This window comes from Nilaparvata lugens, chromosome 10, assembly GCF_014356525.2.
Source record: "Nilaparvata lugens isolate BPH chromosome 10, ASM1435652v1, whole genome shotgun sequence".
NCBI lineage: Eukaryota > Metazoa > Arthropoda > Insecta > Hemiptera > Delphacidae > Nilaparvata > Nilaparvata lugens.
This window is the reverse complement of record NC_052513.1, coordinates 7,735,912-7,755,455: the sequence shown is the minus strand read 5'-3', so window position 1 is coordinate 7,755,455 and position 19,544 is coordinate 7,735,912. Positions and strand designations below refer to the sequence as shown.

General features: G+C 35.6%; 1 protein-coding gene across 1 annotated transcript in view; it reads right to left on the bottom strand.

The window, feature by feature from the left end:
- The window catches only part of LOC111048792 (ras-GEF domain-containing family member 1B), a 262,880-nt gene that overhangs the window by 25,788 nt on the left and 217,548 nt on the right, over positions 1–19,544 (bottom strand). The window contains exons 5-6 of the mRNA XM_039436610.1: positions 9,519–9,734; positions 3,271–3,414 (exon numbers count right to left, since the gene is read on the bottom strand). Coding sequence (XP_039292544.1) covers positions 3,271–3,414; positions 9,519–9,734 — 360 coding nt within the window. The remainder of the gene's footprint in view (positions 1–3,270; positions 3,415–9,518; positions 9,735–19,544) is intronic.

Below are 19,544 nucleotides of genomic sequence, written 5' to 3'. Positions count from 1 at the left end.
AATATAAGGATCCGACATGAACAATTTTGATCAAATGCAATTGAAGATGGCGGCTAAAATGGCGAGAATGTTGTCAAAAACAGGGTTTTTCGTGATTTTCTCGGAAACGGCTCCAACGATTTTGATCAAATTCATATCTAAAATAGTCATCGATAAGCACTATCAACTGCCACAAGTCCCATATCTGTAAAAATTCCAGGAGCTCCGCCCCATCAATGATTTCAGATTCCCAATTATCAGGCTTCAGATACAATTTAAATGAAAAAATCCAAGTGGAGTAGATTGAGAATGAAAATATCTGCAATTGATGTTCAGTAACATTTTCACCTAAAATTGAAAATAAGCTTTAAATTCGAGAAAATATGATTATTCAATTACAAATTATTGTTGATTCTATTAAATCATTCACTATGAAGAGATAGCAGACCTCATTTGTGTCTCCAGCGTTATTGCCCTGTCACCAGCTGACTCAAATCTTTGAATAGTAGCTTTGAGATGCGCGGGAACACTAGCGTCAGGTGATCAATTTTCATAACGGCAAGGAAAGTTGTGTGAGTGCACCACACCAGATTTTTCTAAGTCAATCTCCTCATTCAACACCAATAGTTATTTCTTGAATGTTTACTTGAATTCCATTCCAAATAGGAATCAGGCAGAGTTGATTCAATAATCCTCCAGAAAGGAAATGATAGAGGTCTCCGAAGGAATCACATTCGGATACAAGATTCTTCAACAGCATCGTCATCAGTGAACAAGTCATTCAATGACCAGTTGTTTGAATGTTCTACTCTCACAGTGGATTAGTGATTTTGGAAGCAATATATTCTGCTATCGAATGCTCCCAGTTGAAATTCAAACCATAATAATCATCGGAAGCTTCCAATCCTAGAATACTCTCTATTCATTTTTGAAGCTCTCCCTAGCTTTCTGCAAGCTATTTACTTTTTCATGTATGATGAGATCCAGTTCCATGTTGATTGTAGATAGATGTAGGTTACTCTTCGTGTTACTCTAATGATTGATTATATCCATTCTCTCCATTCATGATTCATGATACGACCTGAGAATAATCATACTGCTATTAGAAAACTGTTTGGGAAGGAGCTGGATTCTCAGCTAGGAATTTTGTAATAGTCGCATAATTGAAAATCTGAAACGAATGATTGGAATTGAATGATACTTCAAGGCTCACTGATAGCACTTAAAGTCGTCGAAAGGCGAAGAAAGTACACTCTACTCAAAGGTGGCACGAGTCATTAACAATTTATTATCGGCAACGTCAACCGGAATCATCAATCTTTTGCTGTTCCGTAGAAAGAGGCCGCTCGCCGCCTAACGTTGAAAGAATTGATTACAGGGAAGGAGAGTCAATTATTCTTTTGTCACCATTGGAGATTCGCTTCCAGGGCTTCTTCTGGCTTCTCGACCCCTTCGCAAAACCATTTCTGGGCTCCCAAGTGTCAATGGTGACGTTCTGAGGGAAAAAAGGAAGTGGAATGGAGTCAAGGCCTGTGACAAAGAAAATTTTGTTGATTGAAATGAAGAAGTGTGAGGAGAGAATGGAGAAAGAAAAGTTAGTAGAAGAGAGTGATGAGGAGGAGGGTGGTTCCAGGTGGGATAGAACGAGTTGAAGATGGTGTTGAATTAATAGAGTGTATTACAGAGTTATTATTGAAGAAGGATGAATGCACATGGAAATTGATTTTTGCTGCTCTGATGATTATATCAAAAATAAGATTCTCATAGATTTACAATTATCAATTTCCAATTTTTTGTCTTTTTTTTAGAGCACCATAGCGACTGTGAATCATTTCTCAAGTTAACTTCTTGAAGCATTTAATATGACAGTAATTTAAAATAAAAATGGATAGAATAACAAGAAACTCCTATCATTCGACTTCTTGAATCTAATTCAACTCAATTTCTTGTATTAAATTGCTGTTGCTCCGTCTTTTATAAGTTATGAATAAGCTAAGCTAGCTTATAGGCCTGAAAGTTAAGCTAGGAACGGATCGATATTTGATCGCTAAAACAGCACCGTAATATAATTCCGAACAAATGACACGTTAATATTTTTTAATACCTTTATTCGATCGTACAAAGTCTATTGGAACGTCTCTGAGATGCTATAAATAATGATTGATACTTCAGCTGTAGTCTCCATTTCTTCATCATTTCTCTGTAAGTATATACTCTGCACTGGAACTAATACTAATACTCTGCACTGAAGCACTTTCTAAGGGTGGAATGTACAACAGGATAAAGGGAAAAGCTAGTATCACCTTAGGAGATGAGGTGCAACTGATCGAGCTGGCCTTACACGGATTACTCGCAGATTTAATGGTCCATTGCAAGAGCCCCGCTGAGTAGCTCAACTGCAGCTGCTTCCCTGTCTGTTGTTTGTTTGTTTGTTATACGCTTTTATTCTCCGATATGGCAGTTCTCGCCCCCCCCCCCCCCGTAAGCAGGGTCTGGCTCAGCTATAAAATAGTTCTAAAGTCAGTTTATTGCGTCGACAGGATTGAAAAGAAGTCAGGTGAGGCCCGAGGTAAATCGGCGGAATAGTACAGGAAATCAGTCAAATGGAGCAGGTAGTGACATTTCTTGGAGTAGGCTATTCACATTCCCTCTTCCATCATAGTGATGGATATATTCTTGATAAGGGTGATTCTGACAAACTGCAGTGAGTGCATTCCATGTCTATTCAGAAGTCTATCATAGCCCCTGAGAGTCTGAGACTTCTGGAACCAATCAAAATAAATGATATACTCGTAAAAAAGGTAGAGGTGTGCATTTTATTGCAGGAACGCTTAGACTGGAGTTATATTGAAGCAGAAATGCATGTGATGAAGCTCACATCATGTGCAGAATGTATGAAAATATTGCTTATTTCGTTATAGTTGAAATTTCACTGGGAGTCACGTTATATCACACACTTGGCAAGAATAAACTTACCTATCGAGAATGAACTTACCTAGCAAGAATGATTCTACCTAGCATGAATGCATGTAACACAGCTGACGTTATGAGTAGTCTGGAATATAGGCCTATCACAAGTGGTTGTCTGGATTTTCTAGAATTTTCGAGGAAGTTATGAGAGTCCTGAATATTTTTCAATGTGTTGAGAAAGAATGAAACCATGTAAAATGATTCATAAACTTGTAATAAATACTCAACTTCCTAATTCAAATCGCTCGTATTGGAGTAGGTTACTTTTTCCGAGAAAGGTTAATAAAAAAGGTTTCTAATAAAAAAAATAGTAGCACTCACCGTCTTTTTCAGTCTTGCGATTGGAGGCAAATTGACTCCAGCTAATATTGCCATGAGAGAGTTGAAATTATTTATTTGAAGGCAGTGACGAGCAACTTCTATCCACAGGTGCAGGGCCTTGGCTCTTCCCTTGGACTTCGTTTGCTGGAAATATAAAATTGATCGATTTAGAAAATCTAGCATTTAAAACAACTCCATTATCTCTAAATTTTTGAGTCATCGACATGCTTGAAGATTCTTGACAAGTGTCAACTACTCGTTCGGATTCAAAAATGGATTTGATGATGAGATGAATGTGATGGATCAATCTATTAATTTGAGTTCTATTCAATACTATCCACCCTTGCAATATCCTGAAAGATTGCGTTTGAGTTCATCAATTTTCTAATGAGCATTGGCAGAAATGAATGTAGAACCCAATAAATCGCTGTTTAATTCATGAGTGTTGTTGAATTCATTGTGAAGTTATCATTGTTATGATTGTGGTTGAAACAGTCAATTTGAGTTCAGAGAAAGTTGAAGATGTCACTTCACCACTTCAACTCGTAACTATTTTGGAGAGTTCCAGCAAATCTTATAATAATGAACATTGGCAGAAGTTCCATGTAAAGCTTAATAAATAACTAATTTATCTATCAGTGTTGTTACATTTATTGTAAATTTATCATTATTTCTATGATTGTGAAGGAAACAGTCAATTCTAGTTCAGAAATTGATGTAGATGGCACTTGATTACATCAACTTGGGACTATTGTGTTCAAGTAAATAACATCTATAAAAGTATCCAGTTGATGAGGAATTATAAGCGATAAAACTTGCAGAATCTAACATCAAGTGAATTGATGAAAAGCCGTGTGGTTGAATCACTAAATTATGATATATCTGACAAAACCGCAGAATTTCGAGTTGCATATTTTTCAAGTTTTTTATACTGATCGCCGGTCAGATGACCATGATTTGTATATGGCGCCACTTTTCAACGTTAGCAACGCTACTGCCACTCGTGCGCGATTAATTTTTTTGAATCTTTGAATGGCGCACTGGCTTTGAATAATAATGATGGAACAGTTCCAACACAAGCGTCGTCCAAACACCAAACGCTTGCATCGACATGCATTCAAAGAGTGAGCGCCATATAACACTCGTCATCACTCATCGCAAAACCTCACACACTATAATACTCCACCATTGGTGCAGAGGGGTTTGTAAAGGACAGAAAGGATTGAGAAAAACTAGATGAGAGGCGAATATGAGAAAGGAAATTGGAAAGAAAGAGGGACAAGGGATTGTACTGTGGAGGAAAGCGTGGGTGAAGGATACCTGAGAGAGTAGCAGAGATTAGAGAGATAATGAGGAAGGGAGAGAGACAAATGTCGATGAAGGAAGAAAATAGGGACGAAAAAGTAGCGGGAAGAGGGGTAGTGAATTGAGGAAGAGGAAGAGAATGGGAAGGGGTGGAAAAGGGACGAAGAGAGGTAGTGATTTGGGTGGTATGGAGAGAGAAAGGGAAGGAGGGAAGGTAGAGAAATAATAATAATAATAATATAATAATAATAATAATAATAATAATAATAATAATAATAATAATAATAATAATAATAATAATAATAATGTCGAGTGACCTGGCTGGCTCAGGTCTGGTGTCAGAGTTTTCAGGTCGCAACTGATCAATTTCAGGGCCTCTGAAATGACCTAACGACTGCTTTTTAGGCAGCCGGGACCGACGGCTTAACGTGTCCATCCGAAACACGGGAGTGGCCCTAGATAAATATCTTGCCCGGGCTGGGATTTGACCCCGGGCCTCTGAATCATAAAGCCAGCATCTGATGCACTCGACTACGGCCACTCGGTAGAGAAATAATATGGACATAACAGAACTAAGAGAATGAGAAGTTCAAAATTAGAATAAAATAGGTGCAGAAAACGTCAATGAGTAGCTCATAGAAAGGCGAGGAAATGGAAGTAGACACACGAGGAAAGAGAGGAATTTCAATTTTCAGTATAGGAAAAGAGAATGCAGTATAGAAGAAGAGAATGGAGATGGAAGAATTTAGGAAAAATAGAACTGCAAAGAGAGAATGTAAGAATAGCTGATGAAAAAACTATAGTTGATGGGAAAAATAGATAAATTGAATTATGATCCAGCAATATGAGGAAGAAGAGAGAGAGAGAATTAGCAAAATGATGTGTGCGAAGAGGTGAAGTGGAGAGATGGTGAAGAAGAAGCAGTGAAATAGAGGGAGAAATAATACATGTATGGGAGAGCAAAATGAGAACCAGGAGAGAAAATGGGACGAAAATGGTAAAAATGCCAGATTAGAGAAGACATTATGGAGAAATGGAAGGAAATAGATGAGATTGAATGAGAGGATGAAGAAGATAGAAAAAGATGCAGGGAATACACATTAAATTCATAGTGGGAAAGAGACGAATGTGATGAAGAATGAATCGTAAAAAGTAAAAGGCGAAGGAGAAGAAGAGGTAGATTCACCTGAATAGAATCAGTGATGGTACGCGTGTCACTTTTTATAACAGTCATAAATAGCTGATATTGAGCTGAGCACTACTAGGACTTCGTTTGTTGGTTGGCGCGGAATTTACGGCTAATTCTTTCTAGAAACGTCAGCGCACTATGAATAGTTCCATTTGTCCGAATGTTTAACAATCGTTCGTATCTCCGCTTCCGGGAAAACTTGAATTAAAACTGAATTGTTGTGAGGCTCAATAGAGTGCCTCTTTTCTGTCTCAGTCTCTCATGGACACTCGTAAACATGGCTCTTTTATGTGGAAAGTGCAGGTTTTAAGAGTAACATGAGTTACATTCAATTTAGAACATGAGATAGAAATATAACAATGACTTACTAGAACGCATTGAATCGAAAATCTAATACAATTCCCAGAAATGGAGAGAAGATCTGAATTTCCTGAATCAAAGGCGGTGGACGGTTTTGAATCAGGGACGCAATCAACTAGTGTACATAATCATATTGTGTAGAGTCAAGTAGAAAAATTGGGTATTTTCTAGAAAAATCATCCTTTATTATTGAAAATGTTGAAGTGTGTGAGTTGATGAAAATTAATAAAATCCTATCAGTCTTAAATGAAAGAATGTTCTAGCCTTCTATATTTAAATTTTCATTGATTATAATCAAGCAAACAAAGAATATAGCGAGAAGAACAGCCGAGCTTGATCAATGAATCTTGCCATAACTGGAGGGATAGCTAACAGCTACATGAAGCTGAAGATCGCAAAAAAATTATATCAGAAATCAAGAAGGAAATATTGCCATAGAATTGTATAACTTAATTACTCATTTCAACTGACAGCTAATCCTATTCGAACAATGATAATGACTGGAATGGAACTGTCAACATGAAATTATTTTCGCCATGAAATTTGGTAATGTTCATGTACATTGTATTCATTGACACATCAAGAATAATTGAGCAAATTTGCACTGAAACTGTGAGGGAACGTGGTCACAAGGCAGAACAAAATATCAGAAAATTCGTGTTATATTGAATATGAATCTCAATCAATTTTATATGATAGCACTCACTGACTGTCCATTGGAATGACTATCACTTCATTCACCATATACAAAGGTTTTTTTGACATGTTAGAATCACTGCTAACAGTTCGGGGAATCGGATTCACATCGACATTCTTGCATTACTTCTCAATTTACAGGCCTCGTAATTGGTCTGATAACAAGGCTCCTTCTAATTACACAACGCAGCCAGGCTATTCCATGAGCCTACACTAGTTATTGTTAATTATACAGTGAAATCTCACACCAATTGAACAAGAAGAGCTTGATTGAACTGGTAACATGATTGTGACATCGTCCACTTAAAATTCAACAATAGGAATCGCCTGTATAGAAAACTAATTAAGCTCTTGTACGAGATGTCGAGTACACGCTTCGAGTGACCCCCCTATATTTCCGTTCCCCTATTCCTCTTTCAATATTGAGTTTCCTAGGACAATAGATAATTTACAGTTAAAATATACAAAATATTCACTTTTTGTGTAGTTGAGAAGTTGATATTGTGGTAATTATTCATATTGAATGAAAAAGACTGAGAAATTGTCAAATACCACAGATTTATTGATACTTGGAAAGACCGGTTTCGGTTATTGATCGGATCGGTAATTGACAATGGTGTAATAACCGAAACCGGTTTTTCTAAGTATCAATAAATCTGTGGTTTTTGACAATTTCTTAGTGTTTTTCATTCAACAAAATAACGTTCTTAACAGACAAGCTATCTTCTGTGGATTGGAGAGGAATCCAATATTATCATAATGAATTTAAATCTAAATAGAATAGAATTTTATTCGATTCTAGTTGAGAATTCAATTCGTTCCTTATTCCCTCTGATTTGAAAAAAAGGACAGAATGAATAACTATTCACTGAATTTACTGAACTTTAATGAATTACTAATACAGACACTCTGGAAAATTGATATCATGATGGAATCACTTCATTCAATAGGATGAGAAATTGGAATTATTGCACTTACTAAGCTATAAATATTGATCACACTAATCACCAATGATTTCGTGTTAATAGCAATATTTGTTGATTGATAATGCCAAAATGTAAAAACTTATTCGAAATTCAATCTCCAATGCCATTAAACTGAATTAAAAATGACTCATTTAAAAAAAAAAATATTTTAGGTCTACAATATCACCATAGGTCTACGATCGAATGTAGAAGAATAGGAATGAGAAATTTAGGCCTAATCTGAGAAGCAAGCACTGAAATTTCGTTTCGACATAATGTTAGTTGAGTCTCTAAGCGAGATCGGTATTGGAGGTGGAAAATTGTATCTGTGTGGACCGGAACGCAATGAGTTAGTTCCCTTCCCCCATGAAGGTCGGTCAGGTTTGGCTTACAGTGATTAGGGCACAAACGCAGGGCTAGGCCCAGGGCCAGGGCCAGCGTGCCCTGCGTGTGTGTCCGTGTTCGCTTCCCTAAAGTACAGCTGCCTATTTGTCAATTCAGGAGTTCCATCTCTAGCACCCTCACCCCCACTCTGCACCACCCTCACAACCTCAATCCGATTCTTTCCCACTCGTCTCCCGCATCGCACCGCACAGATGACCTGAGCCCGAATTACGCCAGCTCGACAAAACATCATCGCGGAAGGTCCCGGACCCGCTTGTCGTGCCTCGAATTTATTGCGGAAACTCGTCCCACTTTTGTCTTTTTTCCCACGAAATGAAAAACTGTCATGTGAACGAGTCGAGTGCCCCACCCCTCTCGGGTTTCACCCTGCAGACGAGAAAATTGCGGTGAGTTGAGGGGAGCGAACGTATCGACCTACTGATTAGATAGAGTTCACTCAATCAGGATGATGGCGTTTCATTTCGAAATGATGCCGTAGGCTTCTAATCCAAACTATTCGCCTCTGCAGGCCGTTTATCGTGACATTCTTTTACCAAAACATTACCTCCTAAAATAGTTCGCCCATTTTAAGAAAAACTCTGTTATTTCGTTTGAGAAAATTTCAATTCAAACCACTTGGCATTCAAATTAATTATTAATAGTGTATTTTTGTTGTCGCCTTGTACTGTTTCCTTCCACTGTACCGTATATCCAACTCACAGAGTTATTGATAATTGAATACGATAAAGATCAATAATGCAAACAATAAATCAACTCAACAAAAATCACTTATTTTAATTGCAAAATTGAATCTGTTAACATAGATTTTTTTGTATTGTCTTTTAAAGTGTTGATAATAATTAGTTTTGTTTTACAAGTGAAAATCCTCTTCGTCAAGATGGAACTATGATAAGCCTAGTTGCATAACTTAATGATTTGTAGTAACTTAAAATTATGTTAACATAATGAAATTTTATCGGTTCGGATAATTCCCTCAAGAGAATAGAACATGCAGTTCAACATTCATTAGGTTAGACTTTATGCCTAAAGTCTCACCCGATTTCGATAGTTAAAATGCGTTGAATATTTTCTTGACTGAATCATCTGCAATTACAAATTTTTCTACTGAGTTGATCTCACTGGATCGTAAATGTTTTCGTTGTATTCGTAATATTTATGGTTTCAAGTAAATCTTTTATGTACAGATTGTCCCAAAAGACATGACCCTACCAAAAGTTTAGGGAATTAAAAAAGCTATGGGAACTATTATACAACCGTTCATGAATGGACTGCGATAAGGTTTGACTCGTTAACAAAAACTCAACTTGAAGGTCTGTGTTGGAGCTCACCTGGCTAATATGGGTGGCGACAAAGTAGCTGAGCCGGTCGAACCATGCCACATAGTTCTCGAGGTTGTTGGTGCACTTGGTGTCCAGCCGCTGGTGGTCCTGTAGGAAGGCCTGAACAAACTCCTCCGAGCCAATGAACGACAAGCGCTCCATCTCCAGAACGGTCAGCTGTTCAGCCAGCACTTGCGACTCGCCGCACACCTCCAGCACGTCGACCTAAACAAAAAACGTTAAAATAATGCAAAAAAATCACAATTCCATAGATTGGAATGACATCTCGTAACATATATTGTTTCTAACTGGGGAGATTAATATTTTTGTTGAGTAATTCAAGAATAGTAATTAACTACTGTAATCAAGTAATAATTCAACTGTTAGAACTCAGTCAGAAATTTATAAATAATAATTTCAAGAAGTATAATATTATGAAGTATCTGTGATCATATTATTACGAAAGGCGCTAGACGGTCAATCATACAAAAAAAATTATATGAGTGTAGGGTTAAAGAGAAAATCAATAACGATTCGAAACACGTCCACGTGATTGTACCACTATAATGATTACTAGATCTTAGATCAGATTACTAACTTTCAATCATGTTCAGTATCCACTATAATAGGCAATTTATATTCAAACACTAGTAATATTTCAAAGTGTGTTAAATGAAGGCAATTATCTATGTATCTACCCATCTGTAATAAATAATATGAAGACTCGTATTTTAGTTTTTATTTATTATTTATTTATTTATTCGTCATTTACAATCAACTCAAGGAGAAAGAAACAGACTACAGTCCAAAACTTCTTATCATCCCAATTTCATGAAATGAAATATTTTGATAGTGAACATGCTGTGATACGAGTAAATGAAATAAATCATGCATTTCAAGTTGAGAATATGTGAATGTTTGGTGCATTGTCTCAATTATTATTCCATCCAGTTTCATAACAATCAATTCCATCGTGTAATCATGTATCAATTTTTACGAGTGCACACTCTCATTCAATCCAAGTATCGAGACACAATAATACCATCACTGTTCATAATATTATTGAGCGTCCAGAGAGCAGTAAAAGTCAACATAGATTCGAAATAAGGGTTTCTAAGACAAGATAAACAGAGTAGACAACAAACGTACCTTACAAGGACAACAGAGTAACAAACGTACATTTTTCATTGTAACTGCGAGAGCATTGCAAACACACATTCTCTCGGTTGGATATTGTATTGTTTTGCTACCTCCCGAGTCCTGATACACACCTGGAGAGCCGTATTTCAAGTTTTATCATTGCGAAAAAACATTTTCACTGTTGTATTAATGCTTTTCGTATGGAAGTTAGTGGCTTATTGGAAAGAATACAAATCGATAAGCAGCTAGAACAAGGATGAACATAATCATAGAACAGAACATTCGAAAGGCGATTCGATTCATTTTTCATAGATTTTTTTTGGTAAAGGACAAATTTGATTATTGGAAAAAATATCACAATTAATCAAGTATTTCGGGAGGCCAGTAACTTTATTCTGAATAGAACAATCTTCAATGATGAAATCACATACTCCTATGCTGTGTCGTTCATGGAAAATTATTTTGGAATCATAGGCTCTAAGCTTCTCTAGCCTACTGAGACCTGGCATCTTTTTTTCAACTCTTACTTCTGGAAATCCTCTCACTGCAATATATAGATTCAGGACAGAAAAGGTTTTTAAAATATAATTAATAATAAAGAAAGACTTGCACCAACTTGAGAAGCATGGATGAGCAAATAGAATAAGATCGATTAATTGAGTATTTTATTTATGTAGATTATAACATATACTGGCTTATACACCTATATACAAAAGCTTACAATCCAGCAAAATTGTAGATGAATTTACAAAATATAAACTAAGAAAATAATTATTGAGCTATAAATGATATGGAAAAAAGCATTTTGTAATAACTATAGATAAAATAGATACCGTAATATTGTTTTGCATCTACATAAATTGGCGGAACTTTGGACATATCAATCAATGTTCATTCTTCGGAAAGAATATTCGAAGTATCCTTCCCACTAACTCTCTACCAAAAGAGAGAGAGAGAGAGGCATATTGAAACAAGTTTCATATTATCAAATCCAATAAAAATTAATTGATTCATTTCCACACAACATGATATATTATTTAAAGAAATTGATAATGAATATTGATTATATGACATAACTATTATTATTATATATTTTATCATATTTTATTGATTTATTGTTTAAAAGACTATAATCATAATACAATTTAATTTGTTTATCGTCACATTACATCAATTTTTTAGTAAGACTCATTTCACTGGTGACATGTTCAACAAAATTATATTTGAAAGACTTAGTTCTAACTTCTTGAAAGTAAAATAAATAAATACACTCTATGATGTATCTCATCAAATTCACATGGAAATGACAGTCACAAAAAGCTAAGTTACACTCTACAGCCCCTTTTCAAAAATTAAAATTCGGCAGCAGAGTATAGGGTTTTCTCTACTAGCATTTTTCTGACTGTTAGTTTGAATTTGTTTATTGAATCTAGATTTCTGATGGCTGCAGGTAATTTATTAAAATAACGTATTCCAGAGTAGAATGAAGTTTTCTCTAGAGCTGTGTTCCTATGTACTGGAAAAGCAATGAGACTACTATTACGTGTATTATACCCGTGATTATCTGTGCAGAATTGGAATTTATCTTAACTCTGTTTAACAAAAACCAACTATTGATAGATGAAAATAGATGGCAGCGTTAGAATGTTTAGGTTTTTGAAAAATTTTCTGCAAGAATCTCTTGATCTCAATCCACAAATGACTCTTACTATTTTTTCTGGATTATAGAAATTTTACTCCTATCAACAGAATTTCCCCAGAAAATGCAGCTCAGATATGAGTAGACATATTCGTAGTAGACGGCCAATAGGGTGCTTTTGTCTAGTGAGTGAGAGAGGGTGAAAATGACAAAATAAGCTTGATTTAGTTTTTTGCAAGTACCTGAATATGCTCCTTCCAAGGAGTTCCAAGGACTTCCAATCATGACATTGGAGGGAAAACTAGGCAGAGCCTGCACTATTTCTCTCCAAAAATTTTGAAAAAATGTTAATGTTGTCCAAAAGTTAAGGTTATGTAATCACACACTGCTTCATCACTTGAATACCCTTCTCATTTTGAACTGCGTAACCTTAATCTTGTGAGATATAGACGAGTCTATCATTCCACGGAAACGTGGAGCACAATCAATGGAAGTTAGAAGTTACTCAAATAAATTCAGACCGGTTGAACATGAAACGGAAAAGCTCATCAGTTCGTGTTAATGGCGCCAATTATTGCACGAGTTCACAAATTGAAGCGCACAACTTTCGCCGAGATGTGTAATTAGCGTTGGTTTATTTGGGCGGAGAATGAATTGTGGCGTTTTGTCTTGACCTTCCGCACTAACTGCGCTTCATCCTACTCCTCCACCTCATACTTCTCATCCTCCTCCTTTTCCTGCTCTTCTTCCATCACCTCCTCCGAGTTGGCACTTGCCACCGACCGCATTGCATTTGCAATAATTAGTGAGGTGCTTTTTTGTGGTTGGCACAACTGCTCTCAACAAATCAAAGGTGGGGGGGGGGAACTTGGTTATTCTCAACACATTATTACTCAACAACTGAACAATTCACATCTATTATTTCATTGCATCACGAACGGTAATCTGTTGTCTGATTATGAGTACACAGGCGAGCAATTCACTACTGAAACACGGAAATCAGTTATCATTATGCAAAATAGAGAACTTTGTGTAGTTCAAAATATACGATGTCACATTCTCTTGCAGTGTAATAGATCAATTATTAGTGATCCAATAGATTCAATCGACTCATTCACTGACTGTGATGGTTCAATGTGGGGGATGGAGGAATGCTTACCCGTTACCCGCTTTTTTCATACAATACTGTTTCAGTTAAACTTAAGAAAGGAATTAGTTTGAAATTGAATCTTGCTATCCTCTCACAATCATTGAAATGTTAAGTTAATTATTACATTTATAACACATGGAGAATCTCAATTGAATGGTCTTATAATTAATGTATGGTACTGACAATGGTTCTTCCAGGGAAGAACTTCAAAATTATTATACTCCTCTAATAATTGGAGGAAAAATTATTTTGATAGAATACAAAACATGTGGTTCTCGATCTTCAACTAAGCTGCTATTTGCGTTACCAAAATAACATCTGTGATCGATAATTCATGAACATAGATAATGAATCCAATTTTGATCAACACCTTGGAATTAGTACTTCGAAGTCTTTCCTTGAATATATTCGTCTTCTATCATGAAAGAATCTTCAACAATTGACATTGAATGAGGTTATGTAGCTCACAAAATGGAGTCTCACAACTCATATCATCCCAGATACGAATCAGTAGTCAAGTTTTCCTAATGTGAAGCTTTCATTCCAGCACCACTTTGACTAGTCGTTCAAGTGGACCACAATACATCAATTGAATGGAGTATGGAGAAAATCATCCAAATTTGGAATCTCCAAGGCAAATTTCATCCTAAGAATGTTGAGGTTGGCGTTAAGACTACGGATTGTATTAATAATACTATCCAACGATGAATCTATATTCCAAATGGTACTATCTGATGGTTAATCAATTCTACAAATAGTACTATGTTATGGAGAATCAATGTTGCAAATGGCACTATCCGATGGTGAATCAAAAACGCATGCCGAGAAAATAGTTGCCACAGTTCCAATGGCATTCGACTGAGAGCGTATTTTGACTTTAATCACGGGTCTAATGTATATGAAAAAGCAACGCCTGACGAAAATGGAGAACGTGAATCCTCCCGAATCGAAAGAATAATTTGTAATTCAGATGGCGAACGCTCTCTGCCCTTTCTCCTTGAGCCAGCTATCTTTCCCTTTTCTTCTGCTTCGCATTTCTTTCTGTTCCACGTCTTCGCTCCGGCCAATACGAAACAGGCATTATTCAAATTCGCCCTCTCACTCCTGACGCAGCTAATATCCTTGCCTAATGAGGCCTGGACTACGTGATCCGATGTCCATACATTTCCGACTTTCACTTTTCTATTCCATTTGCGAAAAACAAGGCAATGTCAGCCACGTGGAAAACATGAGATCTGTTTGCAATAACTAGGAGTCATATCATGTGATTAGATTACAAGGACACTACTGAAATCACCCAGGTATCAAAAAATATTCTTGAAAAGTAGTAGATCTGACAAATTCTAGTTTGAGGTTGTGAATGATACATATCCACATGTAATGGGACTCAAAATAGTTTGCAATAACTTGGAGTCATCTCATGTGATTACTAGGACACTACTGAGATTCTCCAGATATCAAAAAAATGTTCTTGAATATGATCTAATATGTATTAGATCTAACAGATACTAGTTTGAGACTGTGAATGATACAAATTTACATGTAACGGGACTCAAAATAAGAATGCAAATACTGTATTTCGATTTGAATGGATTTCAAGGACCTCAATTTTCTTATTAATTAGAAACTTAGACTTAAAAATAGGGTAGCATGTAATGAGAACCAGCTAGACCAATTGATTGGTCTTTCTAATTGTCTGAGGGAAAAATATCAGAACCACAAACAACCAAGAATACATGTAATTAATACGATTGAATATTGAGAGACATGGAATTTTGAGCCAGATCATCAACTCAATAATAGGCCAACAAGGTTTCATAGGTCAACAATTATTTATGATACTAAAAAGATTATACTAATTTGATACTCAAATGGGCACATCTACAAATAGTATAGAGATGGAATAAGGATACTGTTATCCTATTATTTGAACTTTGAAATCATCATGTTATCACACAGAAAACTTTCTTTCTGTTGTCGAAGAGGGAGCAAGAAAGTCTAATCAAAAGTGAGATGCAACAATATGTTTGTTCCTCAAACTATCATTAAAAAGACAAGTAGTCTAAAGTTCTATCGAAAAGATATCAAGTACGACGGAAACATGGCGGAATATCAAGAATCATTGAAAATATCTGAAGAATCATTGTATATTATGTGTGTCTAAGAATTTATATAATACTAGCAAGAACCCGTGCTTCGCAAGGATCTATTTTAAAACTTGACAAAATGAAAACTTGACGTAATGAAATTTTGAAGAATTGAGAATGAGCCTATAACCATCCTTAGTTAATTAAGAATCTATAAGCAAAATTTCAAATTAATTAGTCCAGTAGTTCAGACGTGATGATGCGTCACATATAATTTTCCTATCCCATATGTGCATAAGCCAGCTCTTTACTTTATATAATTATTATACCAGTCAACGACTGCAAGAGATAGGACTGTGGAACAGAATGGTGGTGAAACTATGATAGCGCCAGAAGTGTCTCAAACACAATAGTAGGTACTACATGAACTTTTTGAAAGTGATTTCAAAAAATGTTAAAACAACAGAACTGAATCCTTATCATTCTACCTTCATTTAGAGAGGCTTTTGTTTGAGCCGGATGAAAATCTATTTATAAAAAAATGAATGTTTGTTTGTATGTTTGTTTGTTCCCTGTAGACTTGAAAACTACTTGACATAACGGCATGAAACTTTGGGAATATGTTGTGTGAATATTGGGGATGGTTTCTGAACAGGAATTTTAATAGGGGGGGGGCTGATAATAATCATTTATTAATCCATTTTACAGACATATGTTTTCGAAATTTTTGGCCGAGCGGCTACTGAAAAACGAAAAGATGATCATGCATGCGTTTTCATATTGCCGATACAGCATTGATAAAACTGTAGACGTTTATTTAGCAGTCTCGAAAAAAACTGTTCACAAAAATTAATAATACATGCCACGTGTAGGCTTATACCTTAGACCAGTTATAGAATAGACACGGCCAATTGTATATTCATACTGAAAGTCGATGAAGCCAACATCTACTGCCAAATCCACCCATCTTAACGTCTCAACAGTGACATCACGCATCGTATAGAAATAATTACATTGTTGTTAAACATAGCTTGTTTTCCATAGCAGATTGTTATTTATTTATGTAATTATTATTTATGAAAATGGTAATCTCCTGCGCAGCATATAATTGCACTGAAATTTTTAGGAAAAACGTGGAATATCTTTTTCACGCGTAAGTTGAAATTCATACACATAAATATTGTAAGTTGTAACTGTAATATTATCCTTGGTTATGATGTAAGTGAACTCATTGCAGCATGACCATAAATTAGTTTTTTAGGCTACCGTACCTTATTATTTTCAAAACACATTATAACTTTGAAGCCGATATCACATAACACAATATAACTTAACCGATATCGTTTTTGCCCATAGCTAGAAATAACCTAAAAACACCATGAATCTGAAATAGACACAATCTGAAAGTTTTCCATACGATGCGTGACGTCACTGCTGTGTCATCAAGATGGGTGGATTTGGCAGTATATTATGTTGGCTTCAGAGGCTAGAATTCCCAGCGTGTCTATTCTATAACTGGTCTAAGGTTATACATTGCATCAGGAAAACGAAGTTCAAAACTATGGTTCTCCTGAACATATGTTTTTGAGATAATTTCTTTGATGCAGCTGTTTCACATTCACCATTATAAATTATATAGAGTTTGTAAAAATAAAAATATTTATTGATTTCCAAAACAATACTATTATTATATTGATGATAATAATTAATTATTAGAATAATACTTTTATTATATCAATAATAATAATATTATTAAACATATTTACCAATTATCAGAACAATATTATTGAGGTTGAGTGGAATCAGGTAGAAAGCAATAATAGAACAGATGTTCTTTTTTGAATTTCTATCATATTATTCTGTTATTTCCAATGATTACAACATAATTATGTTAGAATATCACATGTCAATAAATAAATTATCTCATTTCCATATGGCACTCACCTTACCATGATCATAACCTTACTTAATAGGATACTTTTTCATCCTTTGAAACCCTTAGAGGCAAAATATCTCAAAATCCGTTCTTAGTGCGCGTCTAGCATGTTTGAAGAATATTTGTGCAAAGTTTCAAGTCTGTAGGACAATTAGTTTGAGCTGTAGTGTGATTTTACATAAAAATTTTCGAAAAATGCCCTCTCCTGGACCCCTCTGTGCTCCTGATCAAAATTTTTCTGCATAGATCTAATTTTGTTTTCGTAGCTGAACAAAAAAGTTCCTCATGACTTTGCTGTGCAATGAGCAGTTAAAAAGTACAAAATTTTGGGGGGGCCCCAGTTCCCTCAGGGGGGCAAATTTCTGAAAATCCTTTCTTAGTGGATGTTTTCAGGTTACCATAAACAATCGTGCAAAATTTCAAGTTTTTAGGCTCAGTAGTTTGGGCTGTGGTGTGATTTCAGTCTGTCGGGGCTTAGCCTTTTATAAGTATAAGAGAAGAAGAAGAAGAAGAAGAAGAAGATGGATCAAGTGTATGAGAATCAATAAAATGAGTGATAATTGAGTAATAATGAAATAAGTGATGACTATTGTGGTCACTATTGTTTCCAAAAACATCAACCACATAGTATGATAATCATTTGTATATTATATTCACATCAACTATGCTCCAAAATGACAAGATATTCTGAAAATATTGTTGATTTCTCCAAAGCTGTAATAATATCATATTCATTCAACTTTCCTTCCGAAACTATGATTGAAGTGAAACGCTTCAGGAATTCTATGAAAAACAACACTGCAGGGTATAATGGATTAATTTAGTGGGTTTGGCTGTAAACACGAGTAACATGAAATCTCTTGATACTCGAACTCCAGAACTCTTTGTGGACTTTAAAGTTGGAAGACTTGGTGGTGAGGATTAGAAACAAAGGACCGAATTTGGAGAACTGTATTCAAGTGGAACAAGTAGTGAAGTGAAAGTTCTTCCTGGACTTCACGACTTCACATCAGCTCAATGAATTGGAAAAGCCTCCTCGTTTGCAGCACAGCAGAGCAGTGAATTCACTTCAGGAAAAAGAGAGAAAAAACAGAAAAGCCCAAGGATTCAACTGTTTGTTGGATGTTGGTGTTGTTTTTAGTTGCAGTGGCATGAACAACAAATTGAACTGAATGGGAAGAGAGAAAAAAGAAAGGGATTGTTGGTGCAAGACTGGTTTTAAAAATGAGAAGGAGAAAAAAGTTAGAAAGCCATTGTGATGGAGAAGGAGACAAGAAATAAAAAATGAAAAGATTGAAAAAAGCAAGAGGAAATTGAAAAATGAAAGCAAAATGAATCAGTTAAGTGAAGCAGAAGGAGGAAGCAAGAGATTTAAGGGGAATAAAACAGGAGAGTTGAGAAAGGTAGAGAGAACATAGTTGGTAGATAGTAAGTGTCAGAGAGTGAATGTTAGGTGGAGAATAGTGAGAAAAAAGGGAGAAAGAGGATGGAGAAAATCTCCCACATTTTGGGAAAAGTGTTAGAAAAAAGTTGGAGAGAAGGGGAATTTCAAGACAAGAAAGCAAAAGACTAGAGGATGGAAGTGAAAATAATAGAAGGAAAGGAAAGTTAGATTAGGATGGAGAATAGAAAAGTGAGAATCAGCAAGGAGAGAACGATAATCTGTGTAGGAGAAGGAAAAAAATGGAGGAAGCAGATAAATATGTTTAGTAAATGAGGAAAAAAAGATGGATAGAGTAAAGAATAATGGGAATAAGATTCATGATAGATGTAAGGGAGGGAAAGGTAGTAGAAGTCTGGTGGAAGGTCAAATAATTACAAGAAGGATCTTTAGATAATGAATCAGTTGAAGAAGAGTTGAAACATGTCAGAATAGAGATAGTATACCATAGACATTGGAAAACAATAGAAAAAAGAAAAAAGTATGAAAAAGGAGTTCATAGCAGTTGTGATAGCTGGACGAGGGGAAAAAAGTGCATGTGAAAAAAGTGTGAGAGAGGGAAAAAATGAGCCAATAAATACAATAGAAGAATGACTAATAACATGGAGAGAAAATGTGGGAAAACTACTGGAGATAACTTCA